Here is a 21,968-nt window from a genome sequence, read left to right on the forward strand (position 1 = left end):
AGAGTAGAAGCTGTTCACTAAAGTGAACGCTTAGTTTGCTAAGTGTAGTAAATAGTAAATCATGTGAACCTGTGCATTTTTAAGAGCCAGTCATATGCAAGGCAAATAAAAAAAAATAAGACTTTTGCTAGCTCTGGTATAACTGGTTTACAAAAAGGACAACAGTTTTACTCTATTTTAATGAAAATTTACTTTATTAAGTGAACAGTCTCTACTCGTTAAGTAACGCATCCTCATTGTGTTTCTTATATTCACCATTAGGAGTCTCCCTTTAATTTTTGTGTTGCAGCTTACAAATTGAAAGGAAGAAGCTGACCAGTTGCTACAGGCAACACAGACAATTCTGATACAAAACATTATTTTTAAATAGTTTTTAAAGCATTTGTAAAGGCTAAAGTTTTTTTATTTGAAAGGTAATAAACATGTTATACTTACCTGCTCTGCGTAATGATATTGCATACAGAGACCACAAACCTCCTCTTCTGGGGTCCCCTGCTGGCACTATAGGGTTCTTCCTATGAGGGCGCACCTGTGGGCTCGCTCTCGAGCCGGGCTGTGTGCATTTATTGACAACACACAATGCGGCTAAGCCCCACCCCATTCACAGGATTTGATTGATAGCAGCAGGAGGCAATAGCTCCTGCTGCTGCCACTACGAGCAAAGAGAAAGCGAGAGAGGAGAGAGGCACTGCAGATGGTCACAGTGCTGGATCGAGATAAGACTTATAAGAGGGGTGAGGGGGTGATACAATCATTGGAATTTTTTTTTACCTTAATGCAGAGAATACATTAAGGTAAAACAATTAGAATTACTTTAATACTATTGTCCTTATGTTTTAAGGCATGAGTGGCAATACTAACTAGGCATAAAGTAATAAAAAATAGAGGAAATCTTACTGCTCATGGCAGCCAGTCAGATGTATGCTTTTATTTTACATACAATACAAATAGTATTTAGAATGTGCAAAGTTGTTATGGGTATTACAGATATTTCCTTCAGTTTTTATATCTGCCACAGGGTGAGCAGTAATTATGTGGCACCATTCCATCTTTTGGCAGGGAGCTGAAATACTCAGCGTGGAAAGCTGGCGTTCCTTGCTTTTGAGGTCATACTCTCCTGTGGGCCCTGTTCCTCCAGACTGATTCTGAAAGCAAGGAAAAATCGACTTTCTTGCATGCAAAGCTGCTTAAGGAGTAAACTGAGACAACGCATATAAACACATTTTCCCATATGGAACATTCCTTTCAGGGCATTCTGAGAGACAAGGAAAAAGTAAAAACCCTAGTGTGTATCTAAAAACCTTTCTATCAGTCATGAAATTCCTACATGCAGTATAGTTTGCCTTTTCTCTCCGTTAGAATAAGCAATATCGGTTTCTATTAACTCAATTACATAATTTAAGACAGGCTTTTCTTGTATTATTATTACACTTATCTATCTTTCAAGCTTCAGGGCTGTCATCTATGTTTGCCTCTTACAGTAGTGAGCTACTAACCTGAAACAAGTATGCTGTCCATGAAGTGTGAACTCCCATTCTGCATATTTGTCCCAGTTCTGTGATTTAACAGGCATTTAAAGAAAGCGGTACTAAACCCAAATGCAAACATTTAATATAATGCAGCTTACCAATTCTTAGATGTGATGGCTGTATTCGTTTTCATTGTTTATGCTTTCCTTTATTATCACCTGGTGATATGACCAGTAGGTCTGTTTTTCAACAGAACAAGCTGTTCTGCAGATGTAGCATTTAAAGGGTTGAGACAAGCCATTTACCACTGACAGAGGTGCTTACAATGATTTTTTTTCCGATAAGCCCCCCGCTCGCAGACCCTGACAACTAATGGCCAGGGTTGTCGGGAAGAGGCCCTTGTCCTCATCAACATGGGGACAAGGTGCTTTGGGGTGGGGGGCCGCAGGGGGGCCCCCTGCCCCAAAGCACCCACCAGCCATGTTGAGGGCATGCAGCCTGGTACGGTTCAGGAGGGGGGGCCTCTCGCTCGTCCCCACACCCTTTCCTGGCCGGCAGGGCTGCGTGCTCGGATAAGGGTCTGGTATGTATTTTGGGGGGACCCCCATGCCGTTTTTTCGGCGTAGGGGGTTCCCCTTAAAATCCATACCAGACCCAAGGGCCTGGTATGCTCTTGGGGGGGAACCCATGCCGTTTTTTTATTTAAAATTTAGCGTGGAGTTCCCCCTCAAGATTCATACCAAACACAGTGTTTGGTATTGGGGGGATCCAAGTCTGTTCATTGTCATCAAAGTCGGATGCATGTCGGCTATAAGTCACAGGGCAAAGTCAGATTGAAAGTAAGAACCCCCCCATTGAATCCTGTAATGAACTTGCATACGTTTCATATTGAAAGTTGTGCTAAAATAATACAAGCATAAGCACTAGTAAAGCAAAAGATGCTGAGCAGAAGAACAGAGCATTTCAGAAACATGAATAAATCACAATGAAGACATTTAGGAAGATGGTTCTGCACAAAGCAGAAAAATGGAGATACTGCCTAAACCAACCAGCTGACTCTGCACCTTAAAGTGCATCTAAACCCAAGAACAAAAATGTAATATATTGCAGCTTACCAGTATTCATCTAGTGTGGCCAGTTGCTGATTTCCACGCTCAGGGCTTGTGAATCAGCAGTGCCAATGCTGATAGCCATCCCATGCAACATTTTTTCATCCCATTGTAGTGCAAGCAGGCACAGTCTACATGATAGTGGCAACTCTGCTCTGAATTCAGGAGCAGTGCACCATCATTTCCACTACTTTACAGGAAGATGTGTTAGGTGGAATTTATTGGCAGGATCAACAGGTTATTGCGGGATTTCTGCACAACTTGGTCATAAAATGTGATCTGATCTTCATCTAAGTCACAACAATAGACAATCACAGTCTGCTTAAACTAATAACACACAAAGAATTAAATGTTACCATGTTTTTATTGAACACACCATGTAAACATTCAAAGTGCAGGTGGAAAAAGTATGTGAATCCTTGGTTGAACCTCCTTTGGCAGCAATAACTTCAACCAAATGTTTCCTGTAGTTGCAGATCATCAGACGTGCACAACGGTCAGGAGTAATTCTTGACCATTCCTCTTTACAGAACTGTTTCAGTTCAGCAATATTCTTGGGATGTCTGGTGTGAATCGCTTTCTTGAGGTCATGACACAGCATCTCAATCGAGGTGAGGTCAGGACTGATTGGGCCACTCCAGAAGGCGTATTTTCTTCTGTTTAAGCCATTCTGTTGTTGATTTACTTCTATGCTTTGGGTCGTTGTCTTGTTGCAACACCCATCTTCTGTTGAGCTTCAGCTGGTGGACAGATGGCCTTAAGTTCTCCTGCAAAATGTCTTGATAAACGTGGGAATTAATTTTTCCTTCGATGATAGCAATGCGTCCAGGCCCTGACGCAGCAAAGCAGCACCAAACCATGATGCCCCACCACCATACTTCACAGTTGGGATGAGGTTTTGATGTTGGTGTGCTGTGCCTCTTTTTCTCCGCACATAGTGTTGTGTGTTTCTTCCAAACAACTCAACTTTGGTTTCATCTGTCCACAGAATATTTTGCCAGTACTTCTGTGGAACATCCAGGTGCTCTTGTGCAAACTGTAAACGTGCAGCAATGTTTTTTTTGGACAGCAGTGGCTTCCTCTGTGGTATCCTCCTATGAAATCCATTCTTGTTTAGTGTTTTACGTATCACAGATTCTCTAACAGGGATGTTAGCATATGCCAGAGACTTTTGTAAGTTTTTAGCTGACACTCTAGGATTCTTCTTCACCTCATCGAGCAATCTGCGCTGTGCTCTTGCAGTCATCTTTACAGGATGGTTACTCCTAGGGAGAGTAGCAGCAGTGCTGAACTTTCTCCATTTACAGACAATTTGTCTTACTGTGGACTGATGAACAGCAAGGCTTTTGGAGATACTTTTATATCTCTTCAGAGAGCTCTTTTGTGCAAGGCATCTTTCACATCAGGCAATGCTTTATGTGAAAAGCAAACCCAGAACTGGTGAGTGTTTTTTTATAGGGCAGGGCAGCTGTAACCAACACCTCCAATCTCATCTCATTGATTGGACTCCAGTTGGCTGACACCTCACTCCAATTACCTCTTGGAGATGTCATTAGTCTAGGGGTTCACATACTTTTTCCACATTCACTGTGAATGTTTACATGGTGTGTTCAATAAAAACATGGTAACATTTAATTCTTTGTGTGTTATTAGTTTAAGCAGACTGTGATTGTCTATTTTTGTGACTTAGATGAAGATAAGATCACAATTTATGACCAATTTTTGCAGAAATCCATATCATTCCAAAGGGGTTTGCATACTTGTTATTGCAACTGTATATATTTATATATATACATATATACAGCCTTTTCCCACAGCATTCTAGCCAATCCGGTGACATCATGGCAGCTTCCCTATGTTCCTTTTGCAGCAGCGCAGGGATAGGCATTCTTCCCGGACTGTTCATATAATGACCTGTGAGCGTCTTTCGGTTCAGCAGTACCATGAACCCCAATACTGCAATATATACAACAGGCTGTGCTCACAGGAAATGGAAGAATGACGAGACTGTTGATCTGCCCATAGGACCAAGGAGGAAGCTGGAGCATGCAGAGGATTTGTATAAATATTGTATATATTAATATGAGTATGAAGAATGTTTTCTTTTTTTAGAGGGGAAAGGGGAATCAACCCCCCCCCCCCAAAATAAAAATAAACATGTTTTTTAGTTTTTCTTTAAAGCAGAGTTCCACCCAAAAGTGGGGCTTCCTGTCCCACTTCCTCCTTCCGCCCAGGGACAGCTTAGGCGTCTCGTCATATCGCCTTAGGCGGCCCCTCTCTGCAGGCGATCGCCTGGGACACGTGACAGGTCCCAGGTGATCACCTGTCCACTCCTAGAGCACAGTGAGTGCCAGGCTGTGAAGCCGAAAGCTGTCACGGCCGAGTGTACACAGTCTGAATGGAGGCGCCGGCGGAGAGGAGCGACGCTCCAGGCGGCCGGGTTGCTGGACAGTGGAGCAGGTAAGTGTCTGTTTATTAAAAGCCAGCAGCTACAGTTTTTGTAGCTGCTGGCTTTTAATAAACATTAAAAAGGCTGGAACTCCGCTTTAAGTTCTGCAGTATATATTTTTTTATGGGTTGCTATAGTTCTAGTTTAATTTTTGCATTCACTTCAGGATTCTGGAATTGTGCTAATCTTTACAGATTAGAAATATCTGCCTGCTAATGTTCATGTCAATCAAATATTAGTTATAAAGGATTTTCCTGATTTGACGATCACTATTTATGGGTATGAAATAAGAGGGCCTAGATGTCGAAACAAAAACATAACCTCTAAATGTAAAGAGTTAAAGCCTAAGTTTAGTTCTTTTTTTTTTAAATTAGCACAAGGGACAGTACTTACATGAAATGAGAATAGAAGCTGTAGAATAGCTTTCAGCAATGAAAAGTGTTCTGATAATTGAGGATGGGCAGATGACTAAAAGGTTTGCCTCCTCCATTCATAGAGCACTTTTCATTGCTGGAAACTATAGTACAGCTTCTATAAATGGAAGAGGGAGTAGGGCAGACAGCAGTCTTGGCAAATACATTATGACAGGTCCAGTGGCTGTATTAACTTCTCACTTCTGCAGCACCAGAGGATTACTGCTGTGGGGATATGTGGAAGGGGGGGAGAGGACTTTGAATTTCAACTAAGACAGCAGCCACCCTCACAAGAGACACTTCTCTGCATGTGAATACGGTCCCTTGTGCTGATTAAAAAAAAAGGCGAAACTTAGGTTTTAAGCAGGATACTTACACTACATATGTACTCATGGTGGCCAATGACCTAAATGTTTGGTGCCTATTTTTTCTAAATGTTGGCTATTTAAAAATGATATTTTATATTTCATGTGCCATGTTGGATATTGATCATGCAAGGGAGTCTGATCATTATACACAGAACAGTTATCTGCAAAAAAAGTTTGAGACTGCTTCAAACCCATGCTCTACATATGTATACTTTTATAGACTTAATATAATATCCTCCTTTCATTGTTTTAAAACAAAGTAAAATAAATATATTAACTGGTCATTATCATTTATTATCAAATAATTATTAAAATATCTGTTCAAATAATTAAGTATCTACCTCTGTAACCACAGAGAGTAACATGCTAAATACATTATTCATGCAGTATCCTGGAGAAGTAAGACCGCAATATCTGATATACAGTATGTTCCACACATGTTCCACACAATTTTTTTAATGTATGGAAAACAGGATTAGAGGCTGTAGAATCCTGATATGACCCAATATTACAGACCTAGGCTGGTGAAATCCTAAAACATAAGTGATGTTTCTCCTCGGCTGGAAGGGATTATGTGACTAGCAGAGGGTATGAGTCACCAGCAGGCAGAAACTTTTCATGCTTTACAATGAAAGCTGAGAACAACAAATCCAGGCTAATCACTGTAAAGATTTGACTGTAGCATGACTGCAAAATGCTGCCCCAGCTTCTTCCCAAAGCTAGCTCTAGATGAATAAATACCTGAATAATGGTGAACCAGCTGCTGGAGAGTTTCAAACTGAGCTCTAGTTGTGATGTAATAACCGCCATTGTCAAGTTTCCGGATCTTATAGTGCTTGACATGATCTCCCTTCATGTCATCCCAGTCACGAATAGACAATGAATAGGCACCTGAAACAAGTTAAGACAGAAACATATGAGCATAAAATGGCATTATATATTGGGTCATAAAACAAATGTTAAATTGAAAATAGAAATACACTGTATGATAACATTTCGATTAAATAAGTAAACCAAAGCTTTACTGAACACATCTATAAATTGCCCGAACCCCATGCTTGGATCAAATTTAACATTAAAACAATGGCTCAGGTAATCTCTAATCAATCCCTGAATTGACTTCCGATTTTAACATCCCACAGTCCTACTTTTTCCGTTTCCTACAGCTCTCCCATGCCTTCAGTTGCCAATTCCCCCGCTCTTCCCCTCAGCTGGTCCAATCTGCACTGAAGGACCTCCTTAGATGGGACTGTGCAAAGAAACCCACCCTAGCTATACTCCCATTTGATAATATCCTCCCTTCCAACTTAGATCTAAATGGTCACATGACATCCCAGATTTTGACAAGGACGACTGGGACGACATATGGGACATCCCCTTCAGCTCCCTTTTCTCACTAAGGGATTGCCAGATTCGATTCAAAACGGCCCACCATGTATACTTTAATCCCCACAGACTTAATCCCGACTCCCCCCTGGGTGTTGGTGTTGCGGGGGGACTCCTGGGGACCTTACCTATATCTTCTGGACTTGCCCGGCCATTGTCGGGTACTGGAAGGAGACACTATCTTTCATAACCCAAGTCACCACCATACCGTTACAACCTTCTATGACAATCTGCATGCTAGGCTTGATAGAACAATTAATCCCTACGGTAGCGGGACACACTCTGGTGGAGTTGCTCTTATTCTATGCCCGCAAAGCCATAGCCCTCAGCTGGCGCAAGCCTACTCCCCCTCCCCTCTCCCAGTGGAAACAACTAGTCAACAACAGCTTGCCCCTCTACAAAGACACCTATGCTAATATAGGCTGTCCTCATAAATATGATAAGGTCTGGTCCAAATGGCTAGCAGACCCTTCTACAGCCTCCAAAGCTCCCTAAACAAACCAGATCCCCGGGATACTCCTTGCCAGATGCTAGTCGTGTACTACTCGAAAATGTAATGTCCTGCCCTGATCGGTACACCCGGTATCTGCACGGATTCTAGAGCCAGTCTACTGTATGCATTATAGTGACCCATTTCTCATATTCTGCTTTGTGTAAGGCCTCGTACACATGACCGAGTTACTCGTCGGGCGAAACACATAATTTTCCTCGTCGAGTTCCTTGTTAGGCTTGTCGAGGAACTCGACAAGCTTGCTTTGCGTACACACTGTCAAGACCAAATTTCGTCGTTCAGGGGAAGTTCGATTACACTGGCACAACCCTTGGGGCTTCTTTTCCTAATTTCATGTTACTGTGTGTTAAGTGAAACTTTGGTGAGAGACGATTTGCACTTTTCAGTCTGTTACAGCTTGAAAAATGTGTCATCTCCATTACAAATGCTACTTTTACTCCCGTCTCATACTTTATTCTAAGCAAGCGCTTATTCTTAGCATACACACGCTCGAGTTTCTCATCGAAAACCAGCCCGAAGAGGAAATTGAGACTGCCGTCGAGGAAAAAGAGAACTTGCTCTCTTTTTTGCTTGTCGAGTTCCTCGACAGTTTCCTCGATGAAAATGTACACACGACCAGTTTCCTCGGCAAAAAAGCTCTCCCACCAAGTTTCTTGATGGATTCTGCCGAGGAAACTGGTCGTGTGTACAAGGCCTCACTGACTTCCAGATGACATGTTTCTTGCAAGGGTCGCTTTGATACCCTTTATGACCAATGTATGTTGTCCTGTTTTTTTTCTGTGTGTTCTGAAAATCAATAAACAGATTTAAAAAAACAAAAAAAAACAATGCTTTACAAATATATTAGCCTGAATGGAATTATTTACACTAATCCCAATGAATTTCTATTTATGTCTTGTGAATTGCTATGCTGAGTTTTTGGGTTTCCTATGCTTTTTTTTAACGCTATGCACTGTAATGCACTACTCTGTAGTGTGTTGATATATACCATTCAAAATAAATGACACGGCAACAGGGCATGTAACACACTTTATTACAACTCATTTTTACTGTTCATCAGCTTACCTTCCACATAGGACCTTGGCTAGAATGACTATAATTTTACCTATTTGATAAATATGTATTAAATCCTTAGGGATTTTGTCTCACATAAATGATCATGGCCCACTGGCTAAATGTTTATGCATCATTCAGTCAACCAGTACAGCAAATGTATTTCTCCCAATTAAAGCATCTATATTATTTCTACATTTCCTGAGTGCCATGTACTTTGTTTTTTTACTCTAACAATAGTATGAGGGTATAATTGCCTTTCATCATTACAATTTCTGTAGAATAATAAGTAGATAGCTGTTTGGAAGTAAGGGTTGTCATAGAATTCCCATAAAGTGCAAGTACTGCATACTATTAGAACATTACTTGCAATGCTTAAGCTTGCATTCACCTATACACATAAAATCTTTTGGATCATCAAGGCTGCTTTCACACTGGGTCAGGCGGGCATTGACGGTAAAACGCTGCTAGTTTTAGCAGTGCTTTTAACCCCCGCTAGCGGCCGAATAAAGGGTTAAATTGGCCTGTGTAGCACCGCTGCCGAGGCGCTTTGCAGGTGATTCGGCAGCGGTGCCTATTCATTTCATGGGCAGGAGCGGTGGAGGAGTGGTGTCTTGGCCGCTTCTTCACCGCCCCAAAGATGCTGCTTGCAGGACATTTTTTACTGTCCTGCAGGTCCATTGCCCCATTGTGAAAGCACTCAGGTTTTCACACTGGGACTGCAGGGGAGGTGTTTTTCAGATGCTTTACAGTCGCTATTTTTAGCACAAAAGCACCTGAAAAACACTTTTGGCTGTTTGTGTGGCTGGCTCCAGCACTGTAGATCTGTAAGTGGACACTGCCAGTTAAAGTGGAACTTTTTAATCTTTCCATCTATTAAATCCTTTGCCCTTGATTTAAATTTGGATAGTAAAACATTTTTTTTTTTTAGCCAGTAAATATCTTATAAAGCCCACTTCCTGTTTCTTGTCTGGTAATTTGCCTAGGCTTATGACAGCATGCACAGCTCTCTCTTACTCTTGCTAGAATCTGCCAGGAAGGGAGGGGGGTGAGTCATACAAGGGTCAATGAGAGCTGCAGAGCTGAGGATGTGCCTCTGTGTGTCTGTGTAAATCCAGGAAGTGAACAGGCAGCAGCTTCAGCTGCCCACAGTTAAAATGACTGCAGCCAGACTTAGTGAAGGGAGATTTCTGCAGCACATTTGGCAAGTTCAGAATCACAATACATATAAAATAATATGCAAAGTGGTTGGAGGGAAGCTTCAGAATGGCAAAGATGTTTTTTATTACAAATTATGTGAACAGACTGCAGTTCCTCTTTAGTGGGCATTGTACATTCTGACTGATCTCCCTGTGTGTAGCCAAACAAAATTTATGAAATGAGAATGCATTCTTAGTACAGTCCCGGTACATGACTTTTATTCAGAAGACCAAGAGTCACTTAACAATTTGAATAGCTGCAAGCAGTCAGGTTCACGCAAGCAGTGTTTCCCAAATGACTCCTCTGCTGCCACTTACAAGCCATATTTTCAGCATAATTATGTAACAGCACATGTGCATTAATTACTTCATAACATTCTATAAGGAGCACTTTTTTTTTTAGACCTGTGATTCTGTAAAGAAGTCTAGAAAATGACATATTACATTGCGAGTTAATCTAGGGGGACATGTTTCACAAACATTACATCTAGTACCGCTATCTTAGAAAATATATCTTTATCTTACCTTTGGTGGTTTCACTTTCACGTATTAAATAAGTACCCCTTGGATTTCCAAAGGATAGCAATTGTCTCTCTGCATCTTTTCTGCCCAGTTTACCGAAGTACCATCTAAAAAAGATCACAATGGTTGAAGGTCACTACTTACAATTACCATATAGAAAACACATAAAGCCTAGGTTCACACTGCTGCGAATTCAAAATCGCGGTAAAATGCGCGATTTTACCGCGATTTCGCGGCCGCGATTTCGGCCGCAATTTAATGTAAATCGCGGCTCGAAATCGCAAAAAGTAGTACAGGAACTACTTTTTGAAATCGCAGATGCGGCGTCGCACTGATTAGGACAGTGCCATTGCCGACAATTGCCGCCGATTTGAGATGCGATTTGACATGTCAAATCGCATCTCAAATCGTTCCAAATCGTACCCAGTGTGAACCAGGGCGAAGAAATGGAAAGAGGAGCTACATTCTCCTACTCAAAAAATTCATTAAACACATTCCCGTCATCCTTAAAAACTGCTGTATTTAATTTGGATATGGTCAATATTGTGACTATAGTCCTTACTTGCTAAATGTCCTGGTTACTGGCACCTGTTAAAGTGCTAGCGGCAGCCATCTTAGTTGTGGGCATCTAAAGCTGGCTTATAATTGCCCAATACTACGTCATTTTCTTTGCTATGTTGTTTTCGCCATTACTATTGGTTTAGTTCAGTTTCCAACGTTTTGGTTTCGTTTCAAAAGATGGCAAAACCATGTTCACTGAAATGTTTTTTATTTTGTACTGTATTTGTTTATGTGTAAAACGTAATAAACGGCATCTTTAAAATTGATATAAAGTGAATGCATAAGCATTTCTTTTTTAGTTTTGATCAAAGTTAAATGTCAATTTATCGTTAGAGAGATTTACCTTCACTTCCTTTACTACAGATGCAATAGAATATTTCTTTGAAGTGAGGGGAAATTCCCTTTTTGACAGTTGTCACTGGAACAAGTGTCCCCATTGGAAGATTTCTCCTCACCTCTTGTTCTGGTGACAACTGTAAACATTTCGATTTCCCTGCACTTTTAATCGAAATGACAGTGGCCACTAAGACAAAAAGAGAAGGGAAAGTCTTCCTTTTCCGGTGACTACCAGGGATTCCCTCACTTTGGAGGGATTTCCTCTCACATTCTGTTTGGGACAGGAAGTTGAGGGAAATCTCCCCAAGGGGACACAGATGGCAAAAAAATCGTGACAGGGTTCAAAATACAAAAAAGTCTGCACCTGACAAAAGGAAATGCAGCACGACAAATGTTTGCTTATGTGTTTTTGAGACAAAAGTAAGATTTTAGTTAAAATGGGCAACAGATTATAAACTGTTCTATAACAAGTTCTCTAACGTTTTTATTATTTTGCATAGCATCGAATTACCAGACTGTGCTAAGCAAGATTAAAGGGATTGTTTTTAAAAGCAAACTTGCTGTTTATTAAGAAACTTACTCTTCAGCTTGAATGGAATCCACTGGCGCCACATAGTTACTTGGGATATAACCTGTTCCACCAGTTGTCAAAGACCGAGCTTCCCACCAATCACCTTCACTGTAGAAAGAAACAAAACGAGAAAGTGTTGCAGTTTGCATACTCCAGGTGCATTTTTCAATACACGTTTTTTAACCATTGAAGTCTTTGGAACCAAAAACCAGAAAAAAGTCCCTGGCCCTTTCCAATAAATGCACAGATGTGAATGTGACCCGTAGGAAACCGTGTTACATGGATTGTAATGTGTTTCTGCAAAACTGAAAAGCGCTACAAAATGCATAGGTGTGAACCAGGCCTAAATGCCATTTTTTTTTCTGTTCATTTGAACACTGAACCACATAGATTATCGATCTCTGTGGTGACTTAATCTAACATCATTTGATGGGCACAGTGGCAGCATTTGATGGCAGAGTGGCAGCATCTGATGGGCACGGTGGCAGCATTTGATGGCATAGTGGCTGCGTATAATGGGCACAGTGGCTGCAATTGATGGGCACAATGGCTGAAATTGATGGGCACAGTGGCTGCAAATGATGGGCACAGTGGCTGCAATTGATGACACAGTGGCTGCGTTTGATGGGCACAGTGAGGCTACAATTGATGTTTTTTTTTTCAGTTTGTTTGCACCCCAACCCCCCAAAAATTTGAGTACCAGCCACCATTGGTTTGCAGTAACATTAGGTAAAATTATATGACAGCCATGAAAGCACAGCTAGATCATAAAGCTTCTCAGTGGTTGTAAACACATACCCAATGAAGTGATACCATGAGATTAAACAAATCATCCTAAATAAGTTGTATTTGTTGATGTGAATTCTTCTCTACATCCATTCAAAGTCCAGAATTTATTCAGATTGTCTGAGATTCCACAAAGCAGGGGATAGGGAGCTGAATTTACACTCTCCAGAGCTCAGTGAATGCTGATTGGAGGAAAGGGACACCCCCCCCCCCGGAACACAAGAACAGAGCTGAGGCTGTCAATCACAGGCTGTGTGGTGAAGCTCCCTCACCTTTTTACCTCTTGGGGTCAGGAAAACTTTTCAGAAGTGACTCATGCAGATAGCAGAGGAACAAGACAGCAGACATAAATGACAGACAGGGGCTGATTTACTAAGACTGGAGATTGCAAATTCTGATGCAGCTCTGCATAGAAACCAATCAGCTTCTAGTATTTGTTTTGTCAAAGCTTAAAAAAAGTATGGGATTTTTTTTTATCCCATAATCGTACTGTCATGTACCAGGTGTGACCAGAATTGTGTGGCTAGCAACAGAGGAACACCAAACACATATAAGTGAAAATATAGTGATTTATTTAGGTAAGTGAATAATATAAATAAAACCACCTCCAATATGTGCAACAAACCAACCAACAGACAGAGACCCACAAATAACAACAGACAGATATGTACAATAAGGTTCCATGCACACTGAAGCTGATAAACTGTAGTTTATTGGCGTTTTGGCTTTTTTTTTTAAAAGCCCATAAACTGCACGCTATGTTAGCCTGCGTGTCCATGCACACATGGGCGTTTTTTTAGTGTTAATGAGCAGTGGAGATTATGGGCTTTTTTTCTGAATGACAGAAATTTGCGTTCAAAGTGCTGTTTTTCGGCAAAAAAAAGGCTAAAAACCGCAAAACGCAAAAAAAAGGCTACACTGAAAAACGCTAATAAACACTATTTCAAAAATGCAAAAAAACGCTGAAAGACTCCCGGCAAAGCTACTGGCGTTTTTTATAGCTTTTTTTTAGCTTCCAGTGTGTATGGAGCCTTAATGGGAAATGCCAGAATCATAAACAATAGCCAGGCCAGGGTCATACACAGCAGATCAGCAGATGGACAAAGGGATATTCCACAAACATAAATGTTAGCCAGACCAAGGTCATACACAGGGAGATCAACAGATGGGGTAAGGAACACAGGACAGGGAGAGGATGGATGGTCAAGACAGGGAGACAGCATCAGGAACTCAGGTAGCAGATTTCAGGAACAGGTTCAGATAATCAGGCAGCAGGTACAGATCAGGGCACGAGGACGATACCAGGGCAAGGTGTTTTTGCACTTGCCGGGTATTTATAGGAATGCCTGTAATTGGCCTCAAGTCACACCTGAGCGCAGAAGGTGCTGTCTGCTCCACACTGCCGGGATCCATCCGCTGGTGGATGCCAGTACTGCGGCCCAAGGATGACATAACACCAGCAGGGAGAAGTTCCCCTGACAGTTCAAAACTGACAGGAGACACCTGCTGGTGGACCTCAGTACTGCACGCTAAATGATAGATATTATCAGCGGATGGAACCTTTCCTGACACATACTTACCTAGGTGGATGCAGCATTGGACCGATGCTGCATCTGTCCCGCGCCACCGTTGAGAGGCTGAGACGGCCATTAGTCTGGCGGATCCAGACTTCCAGATTCAGGATGACATGGTGCCTGGACTGGCCCCCCCCCCCCCGGTACATGCGGCGGTCGGTAAGCCTCAGGGAGCGATCCGGGATGAGGGCGGCTAGCCGCCCCCTCTCGATCGCTCCCCGGAGCTGAAGAACGGGGAGAGCTGTATGTAAACACGGCTTCCCCGTGCTTCACTGTGGCGGCTGCATCGATCGTGTGATTCCTTTTATAGGGAGACACGATCGATGATGTCAGACCTACAGCCACACCCCCCCTACAGTTGTAAACACACACTAGGTGAAACATAACTCCTTCAGCGCCCCCTGTGGTTAACTCCCAAATTGCAACTGTCATTTCCACAATAAACAATGCAATTTAAATTCATTTTTTGCTGTGAAAATGACAATGGTCCCAAAAATGTGTCAAAATTGTCCGAAGTGTCCGACATAATGTGGCAATCACGAAAAAAATCGCTGATCGCGTAGTAAAAAAATAAATAAAATAAAAATGCAATAAAACTATCCCCTATTTTGTAAACGCTATAAATTTTGCGCAAACCAATCGATAAACGCTTATTGCGATTTTTTTTCTCCAAAAATAGGTAAATACGTATCGGCTTAAACTGAGGAAAAAATGTTTTTTATATATGTTTTTGGGGGAAATTTATTATAGCAAAAAGTAAAAAATATTGCATTTTTTTCAAAATTGTCGCTCTATTTTTGTTTATAGCGCAAAAAATAAAAACCGCAGAGGTGATGAAATACCACCAAAAGAAAGCTCTATTTGTGGGGAAAAAAGGACGCCAATTTTGTTTGGGAGCCACGTCGCACGACCACGCAATTGTCAGTTAAAGCGACGCAGTGCTGAATCGCAAAAAGAGGCCTTGTCCTTTACCTGCATTTTGGTCTGGGGCTTAAGTGGTTAAGGTAAAGAAATAGTTTACCAATTCATAAAAAACTGTTAGAGATTGAAATATGTTTGAATCCACTTCTTATTTCAAGCTTTAATTATTGAAATAACTATTTAGAGTATTTTTTTTATGAAGGATTAAATCCCTGAATCATCCAGGATTCACCATACAATTAACGGCAAGTCATTTAACGAACAATCACTATTCACTAAATATAAACCTGTCTGAAAAAGATTCACCAACATTCATCAGTATCAGAATCTCAGGCACCGTACACACGACCGAGTTTCTCGGCAGAATTCAGCCAGAAACTCGATCGGAGCCGTATTCTGCCGAGAAACCCGGTCGTGTGTACACTTTTGGCCGAGGAAGCCGACGAGGATCTCGTCGGGGCAAATAGAGAACATGTTCTCTATTTCCTCGTTGTTCAATGGGAAATTTCGGCTCGCCGAGATCCTCGGCAGCTTCACAAGGAACTCGACGAGCAAAACGATGTGTTTTGCCCGTCGAGTTTCTCGGACGTGTGTACGGGGCCTAAGACTATTTCACTGGGAAATGTTGCTATGTGTAAATATGTAAAACATGTATAGTTTTTATCTTTTAGCTGCAGAATACAGCAAAGTAGAGCAAAATAAAATGATTTTTGACATTGTTAAAAACAGCCCCAAATCTGGCAGTTTGCTTTCACTGCAGAGAATTACCTTTGGACAAGGTACATTTTAATGAACCTAAGCCAAGTATTGTATTTAATACTAGAAGAGTATTCCAGCTGCAAAGGCTTTTCATGTGTGTCCAGGAAGATGTCATTTGAAAGACCTGCAGCCACTGGTCTGGAGCAGCAATCAGTGGTCTCTTGAAGGAAGTAAAATCACAGAGTATTGTGTTCCCTTATGAAAAGATGTCACCCTAATTCATGAAATAATGAAAGCAGCTGCTTGGATCGCAGATCTTGAAATGAGCAAGTATTTTTCAAGACGACTCTTAAATCTGCCGGTGCTTGAACAACAACTGCATTTTAAGATTTTCTATACATTTCTTGTACATGGTGCTGAGTGACTGGAATGCACATAGAGGATGATTTACGAAAGGCAAATTTACTGTGCGCTGCAAGTGAAGTTGCACTAGATCTGAGGGGAAGCTCTGAAATAAGGTAAAGCTCTGCTGATTTTTATTATGAAATCATGTGCAAGCAAAAATGCTGTTTTTTTTTTTCCTTTGCATATTCCCCTCAGATCTAGAGCAACTTAATTTACCTTTAGAAAATCAACCCCATAATAGTAGATGACCTCTCCATAGAAATGAATGTGCCACACATGTGTAAAAAGTTATGACGGGCTGCACAGTTTGCATTAGCGGCTGTGCAGCTTTTTGTGTGTGGCACAGCACAGATCTGGCAGGAGCATACAGAGGGGAGTATATGATTTTTTTTTGGGGGGGGGGGGGGGGATAAAGGACAACAGCAATAAAGAGGTACCTTTTAAAATTGGATTCTAGCTAAATACAAAGATGAAATATGTATCTTTAAACTGTAATGCCTACCTCTACCACACAGCACAGATAAAAAGACACAAATGAATGCAGCTCTATATTCATGAAGACATCATTAAAAGGAGAAGTCCAGCCAAAGCTTGTTTGGCTGGGCTTCTCCTATGGGTCGCTGGAGTGCAATTTGTTTTGCACTCCTATGACCTGTTTTCAGCGGAGAGTGGACTGAAGTCCGCTCTCTGCTGACGTCACGGATATCAGTCCAGGCAACCACGTCATCTAGGGTTGCCACACCATCCCTTTAATCCAGGACACATGTTAATTACACAGGTTCTGAGGCTGATTTAATGCAGATAAGGCACCAAGTGAGTTTAACTACCACCTTAATCAGCCACAGAACCTGTGTAATTAATGTGTGTCCTGGATTAAAGGGATGATGTGGCAAACCTAGCAAGTATAATGGAGGGAAAAAAAACCACACCCATACTTCTCTTTTAAATCTATTTTTAATACAAGCAGTGTATCTAAATTTAACTTGGTATCAATCTCTTGCAATCCCCTGTACAGCAAAGCTTAGAATGGGAAAGACAGAAACAATATTAGGCGCAAATCAGTTGTGCTGTAGTGCTCATGTGCTAACAAAATACGCGTTAATAGGAGGAGGGAGGATTGCTGATCAGTGTGCTGTTCCTCCATTCACTGTCCAATCATCGGTAGCAAAATTAAATCAGGTTTCCTGCCCTGTGCTCTGTGGTAGAGCTGTGTAAGTCTTAGAGACATACAAATCCTTTAAAGCGGAGCTCCGCTGAAAAAAAATTATTAAAAGCCAGCAGCTACAAATACTGCAGCTGCTGACTTTTAATATTAGGACACTTACCTGTCCTGGAGTCTAGCCCCGTCCGCAGTAGAGGACGAGCGATCGCTCATCACTCTGCTGCCCCCCCGCCATCCTCGGTGAGGGAACCAGGAAGTGAAGCGCTCCGGCTTCACTGCCCGGTTCCCTATGGCGCATGTGCGAGTCGCGCTACGCCTGCCGATTGGCTCCCGCTGTGTACTGAGAGACGGGTGTTCCCAGAACACAACGGGGGGATGACGGGAGGTTACGTCATGCCTGCAGTCTGTCTGAGACTGTGTGGCCAGAAGTGGGTGCAAATACCTGTCTTTAGACAGGTATCTGCACTCCCCTCCCCCCTGAAAGGTGTCAAATATGACACCGGAGGGGGGGAGGGTTCCGATCAGCGGGAGTTACACTTTAGGGTGGAGCTTCGCTTTAAGTAAATCAAATTCCATATACGTATTTCATGTACATAATCTGCCTGAAGTTCAGATTTAAAGCAGTAAAAGTAAAAATTTTCATTTACAGTGGGATGGCGCCTGCCCTGCATGAGTAAATTGCACATTTCTGTTCTTGGGGACTTGAAAAAGCACTTTTACTTAAAAACCTTCACTCCTGCAGGCTCTGGCCCTGGCAGCCTCTTCTCTCCCCTACTCCAGCGGTCAGAGGTCCTCCAATCTACTTGTGGAACATATGGGAGCACTGTCTGCCCAGGGAGTGAAGAATTAGGTAAGTGCTTTTCCATCCCCTAGATTAAACAAAAATGTAGGCACCATTCACATGTGCGCTTACATATGCTGTGAATCCCAGTGGCAATAATCTGTGGATGTAGGCGAATAAATGCAGCTGCTGAGCTTCTACAATGCAATGCTTGTCATGACTGTTCGCAGAGCCAGTAATTACCTGTGGTGATCATGGCTGGACACACAGAAATCCCTGTTAATCCCAACTGCAGAGACCTATAGAACCTTGCCACTAGGATTTGCAGCATGTGTAACCACCCGTGGTCCAAATCATTTGGTGGAGGGGGGATTATAGTGCAGAGTTTTTTTTCAGGGGTTGGTCTTGGCCCCTTAGTTACAGTGAAGGGAAGGCATCAGCATACCAAGACATTTTGGACAATTTCATGCACCGAACTTTGTGGGAAGAGTTTGGGGATGGCCCCTTCCTGTTCCAACATGACTGTGCACCAGGGCACAAAGCAAGGTCCTTAAAGACATGGATAAGCGAGTTTGGGGTGGAGGAACTTGACTGGCCTGCACAGAGTCCTGACCTCAAACCGATAGAACACCTTTGGGGTAAATCAGAGCGGAGACTGTGAGCCAGGCCTTCTTGTCCACATCAGTGCCTGACCTGACAAATTTGCTTCTAGAAGAATGGTCAAACATTCCCATAGACACACTCCTAAAGCTTTTGGACAGCCTTCCCAAAAGAGTTGAAGCTGTTATAGCTGCCAAGAGTGGGCCAACTCAATATTGAACTAAGACTAAGACTGGGATGCCATTAAAGTTTATGTACATGTAAAGGCAGGCGTCCCGATACTTTTGGTAATCTAGTGTACATTAAGACTTTCCTTGTTATTATTCCCAGGCTTCAGATACTCTTTTGACTGGGAACCAATGAAAATCAAAAGGATGATGGGGTCTGGTACTGCAGTCATCAAATATGACAGAGAATTTTTTGGGGGGAGTGGTGCTAAAATGAGGGGGGCACTCACATATGTGAGTCTGTGTAAAGAAGGCCTTGTAGTCAACTTACTCTATAAGCATTCTCTTTAGGTGCCTGACAACACATCCTAAAGTAAAATACTTTAGAAAGTGGTGACAGGTTTGTTCTAACGTATCTGTGAATTACCTAGATAAATTGGTTCCCTTAAATGAGGACATAAGTAATACCTTATTAGACAGGAAACTGATGAAAAAAATCATTTATTTGAGCAATTACTACTCTGTGTCCTCTCAGAAACAAAATGAGCAATTAAACAAATTGAAAGCAACTACCTTGCAGACACAACTGAATTAATTGCGCAGATAATGTTCACAATGCAGGATTCTAAAAACAATATATTACAGGTCATTTTTGTAAGATAAATTGTCAAATTCAGAGGGGAAAACGTGTCAAGTTGATGATACACCTAAACCCAACAAATATACACATTGGAGAGACTAATCCCTATAATTAAGAATAGACTGTATATTCCCCTATCCCCAAGAATTCTGTTATGTCAGCTAGCAACTTTAACCACTTAAGACCCGGACCAAAATGTAGCTAAAGGACCCGGACAGGTTTTGCGATTCGGCACTGTGTCGCTTTAACAAACAATTGCGCGGTCGTGCGACGTGGCTCCCAAACAAAATTGGCGACCTTTTTTTCCCACAAATAGAGCTTTCTTTTGGTGGTATTTGATCACCTCTGCGGTTTTTATTTTTTGCGCTATAAACAAAAATAGAGCGACAATTTTGAAAAAAATTCAATATTTTTTACTTTTTGCTATAATAAATATCCCCAAAAAATATATAAAAAAGCATTTTTTTTCTCAGTTTAGGCCGATACGTATTCTTCTACCTATTTTTGGTAAAAAAAATCGCAATAAGCGTTTATCGGTTGGTTTGCGCAAAATGTATAGCGTTTACAAAATAGGGCATAGTTTTATTACATTTCAATTAATTTCTTTTTTTTTACTACTAATGGCGGCGATCAGCGATTTTTTTCAGGACTGCGACATTATGGCGAACACTTCGGACAATTTTCACACATTTTTGGGACCATTGTCATTTTCACAGCAAAAAATGCATTTAAAATGCATTGTTTACTGTGAAAATGACAGTTGCAGTTTGGGAGTTAACCACAAGGGGGAGCTGAAGTGGTTATGTGTGACCTCATGTGTGTTTACAACTGACGGGATGTGGCTATAGGTGTGACGTCATCGATTGTGAATCCCTATAAAAGGGATCATACGATCGATGCCGCCGCCACAGTGAAGAACGGGGAAGCTGTGTTTACATACAACTCTCCCCGTTCTTCAGCTCCGGGGACCGATTGCGGGACTCCAGCGGCGATCGGATCTGCGGGTGCCGCTGTCCCGGTCACAGAGCTTCGGACCGGGTCGCGGGTGCGCGCCCGCGACCCACGGCTGGACAATAGCACAGCACGTACCTGTACGTGCATGTGCCCAGCCGTGCCATTCTGCCGACGTGTATGTACAGGAGGCGGTCCTTAAGTGGTTAAAGAGGAACTACAGGCATACCCCACTTTTAGGTATACAATGGGGTTTATTTACTAAAGCTGAAAAGTGCAAAATCAGGCTCAATCCCTCGGTGTCCGGCTACCTTGATCCCCAATGGTTTATCCAGGCCCTTTGGACTGCCAGCCTCTCAATGGCGCTCCTCAGAACGACTCCCCACCGAACAGCAGTACAGCTTGGGATCTTCAAAAGTAGGAACCCAGTCACTCACTGGGTCCCCGTCGCTGTTCAGATGCTCCGGGTCAGCATGGCCCCGGAACCAGAAACACCGCGTGGCACGCACGCCCTGGCCAGGTAGGCCATAACGCCGTGATGTGGCCACCCTAAAGGTGGGTGCCACACTGGATGAAGAAGAACCCAGAACCAATGGCGTCTGCCTCATAAATACCCCTCCCCAGCATGCACAGCAAGGACTCCACTGCTGCCACCTGCAGCACCAGGGCTGGAAGAACACCCCAGTACAGCAGAATAGACTCACAGCACAGCCAAGCTGAGACAGAGACCGCATTTTGCTACTAACAATCTGGATCAGAGTTTAACTACACTCTGATCTACACATAAATTTAGCTAGCACCAGTACTGTAAAGTACATAGGCACTACATTTGTTAAAGCACATTTGACACCTATTTTTGGGCAGTTTCTCCCATTCTTCTTTGCAGGACCTCTCAAGCTCCACCAGGTTGGATGGGGAGCTTCGATGCACAGCTATTTTCAGATCTTTCCAGAGATGTTCAATCGTGTTCAAGTCTGAGCTTCGGCTGGGCCACTAAAGGACATTCACAGAGTTGTACTGTAGTCACTCATTTGTAATCTTGGCTGTGTGCTTAGGGTCATTGTCCTGTTGGAAGATGAACCTCACCCCAGTCTGAGGTGCAGAGTGCTCTGGAGCAGATTTTCATCGAGGATGTCTCATTGGTGCATTCATCTTTCTGTTGATCCTGACTAGTCTTCCAGTTCCTGCCGCTAAAAAACATGCCCACAGCATGATGCTGCCACCACTATGCTTCACTGTAGGGATGGTATTGGCCAGGTGATGAGCGGTGCCTGGTTTCCTCCAGATATGACGCTTGTCATTCAGGCCAAAGAGTTCAATCTTTGTTTCATCAGA

At 42.4% G+C, this 21,968-nt stretch overlaps 1 protein-coding gene across 5 annotated transcripts in view; it reads right to left on the minus strand.

Moving 5' to 3' along the window:
* Positions 1-21,968, minus strand: part of FYN (FYN proto-oncogene, Src family tyrosine kinase) — a 292,106-nt gene that overhangs the window by 41,077 nt on the left and 229,061 nt on the right. For all 5 annotated transcript variants that reach the window (XM_040350256.1, XM_040350255.1, XM_040350252.1 and 2 more), the window contains 3 exons: positions 11,957-12,055; positions 10,483-10,586; positions 6,550-6,699 (listed from right to left, as the gene is read on the minus strand). In XM_040350256.1, the coding sequence (XP_040206190.1) occupies positions 6,550-6,699; positions 10,483-10,586; positions 11,957-12,055 (353 nt within the window). The remainder of the gene's footprint in view (positions 1-6,549; positions 6,700-10,482; positions 10,587-11,956; positions 12,056-21,968) is intronic.

Source organism: Rana temporaria, chromosome 4, assembly GCF_905171775.1.
Source record: "Rana temporaria chromosome 4, aRanTem1.1, whole genome shotgun sequence".
NCBI classification, from domain to species: domain Eukaryota; kingdom Metazoa; phylum Chordata; class Amphibia; order Anura; family Ranidae; genus Rana; species Rana temporaria.